A 6,000-nucleotide genomic window follows, 5' to 3' on the forward strand; every position below is an offset into this window, starting at 1 on the left:
AATACTATGAACTAAATTACTATTGTTGAAACGCTATCTCGAGAAACTGTACTCATTACGCGGACCAATCGGATACGAGCAATATCACGCGATAAGCGCCTACACGTTGATTGGTCAGAATGACGGATCTAAAAAGTGTCGTGACAACTTTTCGTAAGAATTTTTTCCGTCTAGCCCCCTTTCACAACGCGCGATAAGGAACTTCGTTCCAATAATTCACTAAACACTGCTACAAAATACAAATAAACAAAACTATTATACTTCATTCTTAATTTAGTCGAGACAAAATAAATATCACCGGACAAATTCGAAGTTCGCATTTTTAGCACTTGGCACGGGGGCGTGTCGATGACAGACATACACGCATCACCACTCTATCGTCTTTATGTCTACTGGTTACGCAATATATTGAATATAGTTCATGTCGATGCTTAATTAAACAAATATTATGTATATACTAAGTAATAATTAAGATTAAAGTAGAAATTATTACGTAGAACGTTTAACAATTAATAAATTAAGTGTGCAATTTTTAAGTTTCAGTTTTGGCGGGCTTTGTGTATTGCCCACAGACTATAAGATTGTGTGACGTTTGAAGTGTGCGGAACTATGTGTGCGAAGCTTACAATCCGCCATACATACATATATATAATTATAGATCTGATATCGCCGTTAGATATTTAAATTAAAAAAACTTGGATTATTTTATAATATAATTACGAGTTTAATATGATTACATAAATGTAACATGTTTATTATGTGTAGTTAGCGGTCGCGGTCGCCACGTGGATGCCATTTTTAATTACACCATATTTTATTTAAAAAACGCTGTACGCCTACATCGGAGTTTGATTTATAAAGTTATATTAGATTGAAAAATCTGTGTCGGTTAGATTTTTGTGTGTTTAGAAATCTATTTAGTGCAATGTGTATTATAAAATAGCTCAGACTATACTTTCTATTAATAGCTAATCAATAAATGTCAATAAGTCCAGCTAATAAAAGCATCTTAAAAACATACAAAAATTGCAAGAAAAAAGGAAAAACATGTGAAATGCATAACAGCATGTCAAGTATCGCACCGTAAAATGTTTAGTCTATGATCTCTAATACCGCATAAACACTCATCAATTAAGGGGATTTGACAGGCTGCCTATCATTACTCACGTTTTATTTTTGAAATCCTCGTAAATGTCGTAATATGCGCGAGACCTTTAGTTAAAAACGGCACTTTTTCAGCAACAAAACTTTGTATTTCCTACTTTATCCGTTTTCGTTGTTGCTGGTAGACAATAAAGAGGTTTTATAACCGACCATCACTGTCTTTAATATACTCTCTATCTGATTTTTTATTTTATTTTTATTTAGTAAACTCTTCTTACAAACTAGCAGTCTTGAATATAGTCACATCTAATACACTGAATTATGTGTAAATTGTAATCGCAACGATCCGATGTAACAAAATAATAATAATTGGCATCTTAACTGGTGGTAGAGTTTCTTGCAATCTTCTGCCGCGAAGCAGAAATGCGTTCCGTTCCTTCATGAAGAAATATACGATTGAGACTCAGACCTCATACCTCAAGGTATCCTAGTGGCTGTTTTATGAAGCTTGCATTAAAATAGTACAACATTTTAACAAAAAATAATACGCAGTTATACCTACGAAATAAAAGAGTTTATCATCAATGTAGTCGAAGTCACTTAAATCTGCGTTGTTAAGGAAACTCTAAAACGTGAGATCTTGATAAAATTGGACCACATGAGAAACAATAGCTTTCAATAAATAAATCAATCATCAACTTTTCACCTGTTGTTAAGTGGTTACCGGAAAAATGCCGCCACCCACCTTGAGATGAGTTCTATGGTCTCAGTATAGTACAACGGCTACCCCAGCCTTAGCTATTTGTTTGTATTCACACATATTTCTTGTAGTTTTCAATTATTCTTCTACCATTCTACCTTATCAAAATTCTCTTTGTGAGCAGTGCGCATTTACAGAGTCCGTAATAAAGTCAGTTTTAAAGAACCCGAGAAGCCGTTTTCTGCATTTTGTTTAATTTAACGGTTCAACGGTTAATAAGCCCCATTATTACTAGGTAAAATCTAAAGAAATACTTGATTAACAATAAAAAAATTAAAAAACAATTTAGATGAATCACATTTCACGTTCCCGCCAAAATGGTCGGGTTTCAAATGTGTCAAATTTAAATAGGTAACTAAGCAATGCTCAGGTAATTGCTGCCATGGCAAGATTTGTTACGGAAAACGTTAAAACGATTACAAATTTGTTAAAACGGGTACGCCGTAAGCCCAAGTAAAGCACTTCGCTTAAAAATAATTAAATATTTATTTACAACAAGAAAAAAAAACAAAGTTTATTAACAATGCGAATTGGTCACACAATGTTACATGTTAGCAAAGTTTAAGCGAAGGAGCTTCCTGTACCTGATTGCAGCACTTCCTTGGGCAGGGTACCAAGTGGTAAATGTGGCTCACCGGCTTGAGGCGCGAGGGTATGCTGGACGTGCGGAGTAAGCTCAGCTTCCTCCGCTGTTCGGCAGATAATGACGCGCGACGGCTCCTATCGAGTTCATACCCGGACAGATCAGCTGAGTCTACACTCAAACCACGGAACAGGGTGGGACGAAACATTTTTATCAATTGTTCACCGGTTGAACTTTTTGTAGAACAAAAAATTATTCCTCTTAGCTTTTAAGTTTTAAATTACTACGATATAATATTTCATGAACTACATACGTACTGATATTGTTTTTTATCGATATGATATTGTTAATTTATTATTCACTTATCGAAACATTGCAATTTTTTATATTAGGTACATCACTATTAAAAAACATTAAAATTCTTTTAAAGTTTAATTAGCGAAAGACGTCTGTTAATTGATTTTGGCGCATTACAAGATTTAGTACATTCAAACCTGTTGAATTTATGCTAACGATTGACACAATTAAAATTGTTTTGCTTTCGAACCATCTGTATTGTTAGAAAATGTTCAAGAATAATTATGTGATTATCATAAATTATTACAGCAACATTTGTTTCACAGTTTTTGAATGTTCTTGTGAGAAATCACTATCGATCTTTTAATACATCATTGCATAATTTCGAGTGACAATAGTCAATTTAATGAACGAAAACACGAAAAGTACCTTTTTTTATATAATTTGTATTTAAAATAGAATTATCTGTTATCAAAAGCGTGATTTAAATAAAGCTTAAAAAACATTGAAATATAAGAACAGATGCACTTTCAACAAAGCACCAAAAAGCCAATATAAACAACACTAATCACCTTTGCCGTTCCATGGTATTACTACTTCAAAAACACAAATAAAAAAAGGTTATTTTAAAAACATAATGTCACTGTCACACGCCGATCTATTTCAGTTGCGAAAAACGTTTTTTTTTTTTTTGTAAAATTTTACGCGCGTTTGTCTGCGTTTCCTTCTCAGGCCGTGCGATAACTGAATATTACAGACCGAGACAGGTCTGCTGAAACTGAAACAGTGTTGATCAGTCGCCAGAAAGTTGCACAATTATCTATCTGACATTTAAAATTGGATCAAACGTCTCTTGTAGTTCAAGATCTTATTGATCTCGAATTTTATTACAGCCCTTATTCATGATAAATGCTTACTGATTCTGTACAATCACTTTCTAAAAGAATCTAATCGAATTTAGATTAGTCCCAAAGTATTTATGTTGCAAATAGTTTGGCTAGAACGTACACAAATGAAAAAAGAAGTTATTAATGTGTTTCTTTCATTCTTGTTCCATTTTTAAAAACATAAAAATTTAATGATCCGTGTTTTTTCTAACCTACATTTTATCTATCACATGGTTACAACCAAAAATATGACAAAAATAATATTATGATTTTTACGACAAAATATTCGGTTTGTTATCGCCAATAGATACTCTAAAAAGCATTTTTATTCGAAACTTTTCTATAATATTATTGAAACTGGTGTCGTTTGAATTGATGATGATATTGCATTGATTATATTAGCAACATTTAAAAAACTACATAAATGTAATACTCCATAAATATCTTCAAAATAAAGTCAGAAAATGTAAAATCAATTTTCTTATATCTCTTTAATATTCAGTAGTTACTCGAAACCATGACGATTAATTTAACGAAGAATTATCGAGATTTTACAATTACAGATTTAAAATGTAACATTTGGCACAGATTCATTTCTACACCTTTCCAATGAGTTATTTTTGCTTTTAAAATACCAATGATTATTCGGATCATTTAATCAGATATAAAAGTTTGGAAACTATTATAATATTATCACGCCAACCTTATTTTTAGGCATATGTATTATTTTTCTTTAAAGAAAACTAGAGATAATAACAAATTTAGCTAGTCAGAAAATACTCGGCTACCTCTCAAGTTTGTCATGAGCATTTTATAAGCTAACACGACCAATCAAAGCGTCTTTTCCTTCTTCGACAGGTCATGACCATCTAGTGTTCTCCTTGGGGATTTTTTGGTTTTTGTCGTTGGTAGCCTAAGGGGCTATAGAAATTTCGGTCGGATTGACAAGTGAGCTCACGGGGCTCTTGAACTGAAAGGAATTACAAAAACTAGCCCCAAGAAGGACAGTGCTTCGCTGAATCTACCATCAAATCGAAATCCCTAACTACTACGAGCAATCGGCAAGAAACTCAGTGGGCTCGGTCGGTGTGTTAAGTTGCATGTCGAACCCTTCGCATTTGACGGGTTCAACGAGAACGGTGACCGGTACTTGGAATGCCTAAGCGACCAGAGTTTAATGACACGGCGTGAGTTTTCCAAATCACCTCATTGGTACAATGCCTGCCCACCCTTCAAACCAAAGAGAATTATTGTTTTGCAACAGAAATAAACCAGAAAGTTGGCACCAACCTACGAGCGTTTGCGTCAATAGAAACAAGGGTCTTCGAAATTAGGGAAGTATTTATCTAGGGCTATAAACGTATTTACTGGTGGTAGGACCGTTTGTGAGTCCGCGCGGGTAGGTACCACCGCCCTGCCTATTTCTGCCGTGAAGCAGTGATGCGTTTCGGTTTGAAGGGTGGGGCAGCCGTTGTAACTATACTGAGATCTTAGAACTTATATCTCAAGGTGGGTGGCGCATTTACATTGTAGATGTCCATGGGCTCCAGTAACCACTTAACATCAGGTGGGCTGTGACTTCGTCCACCCATCTAAGCTATAAAAAAAAAATCGATACTACCGACGGATGATTAGGTAGTACTCGAGAAGGCTCGGTACATGTGTCTCAATAAAAGCCGAACAAAGTAACTTTATTAGAAATCCTCTGACCATAAATTTTACGCTAAGACGTTGTGATTGTACGAGTTGCATAAAAATATACGCTTACCCTCTCAAAAAACGGTCTCCTTCGTTTAAAGAAATCTCTCACACCACACAAATACATGAGTCGACTATTATCAAAGCCGGCAATCTGACTTTTGGACAATGATTGGTAAATCAGAAAAACGAATTATTGACTTTGTATTCCATTGGCAGTCACAAAACTCTTCTGACCGACATCTTAGATAAATAACAGGTTAAGTTAATACTTTATTTAATGCAGGTTTTGAACCGTATTCTTTGAAGGAGACGATTGATATTCAAATCAATCTGTATCGACATATCAATAACATTTTTTTGTCCAAATGCACAGATTGCCACCTTTGATAATAGACGACTCAGTCATATCCGAAATAAGTTATATACCATTATGAACTACCGGTAATATTTTCACTATATAAAGTTTAGGTCGGATTTCAAATAACCGCTTAAGCTAACTTTTACGCCGTGTGTTAGCGTTGTGTTCGACCTTCCTTGGCGTTGCGATGAACTGAATAAATGTATTTCGCACTTTAATCACGTTGACACGATACAGAGTGTATTTTCGAAATTAAATTTAAGATCCCAAAACGCGCGTTTGTATATAAAGTTGATGTTTCAATTGTGTC

At 34.4% G+C, this 6,000-nt stretch overlaps 1 protein-coding gene across 9 annotated transcripts in view; it reads right to left on the reverse strand.

Annotated features, from left to right (window-relative positions):
• Nucleotides 1-6,000, reverse strand: part of LOC114250492 (uncharacterized protein ZK1073.1) — a 45,478-nt gene extending 39,478 nt beyond the window's left edge. For 2 of the 9 annotated variants that reach the window (XM_089736842.1, XM_089736841.1), the window contains exon 1: nt 2,449-2,680. In XM_089736842.1, the coding sequence (XP_089592968.1) occupies nt 2,449-2,655 (207 nt within the window). In that variant the 5' untranslated portion in view covers nt 2,656-2,680. Of the gene's footprint in view, nt 1-2,448; nt 2,681-3,316; nt 3,493-5,399 lie in introns of those variants that run through there. The other 7 variants (XM_089736849.1, XM_089736847.1, XM_089736846.1 and 4 more) reach the window with 7 other exon arrangements.

The sequence above is a fragment of the Bombyx mandarina genome, chromosome 22, assembly GCF_030267445.1.
Source record: "Bombyx mandarina strain Sakado chromosome 22, ASM3026744v2".
Taxonomy (NCBI): Eukaryota; Metazoa; Arthropoda; class Insecta; order Lepidoptera; family Bombycidae; genus Bombyx; species Bombyx mandarina.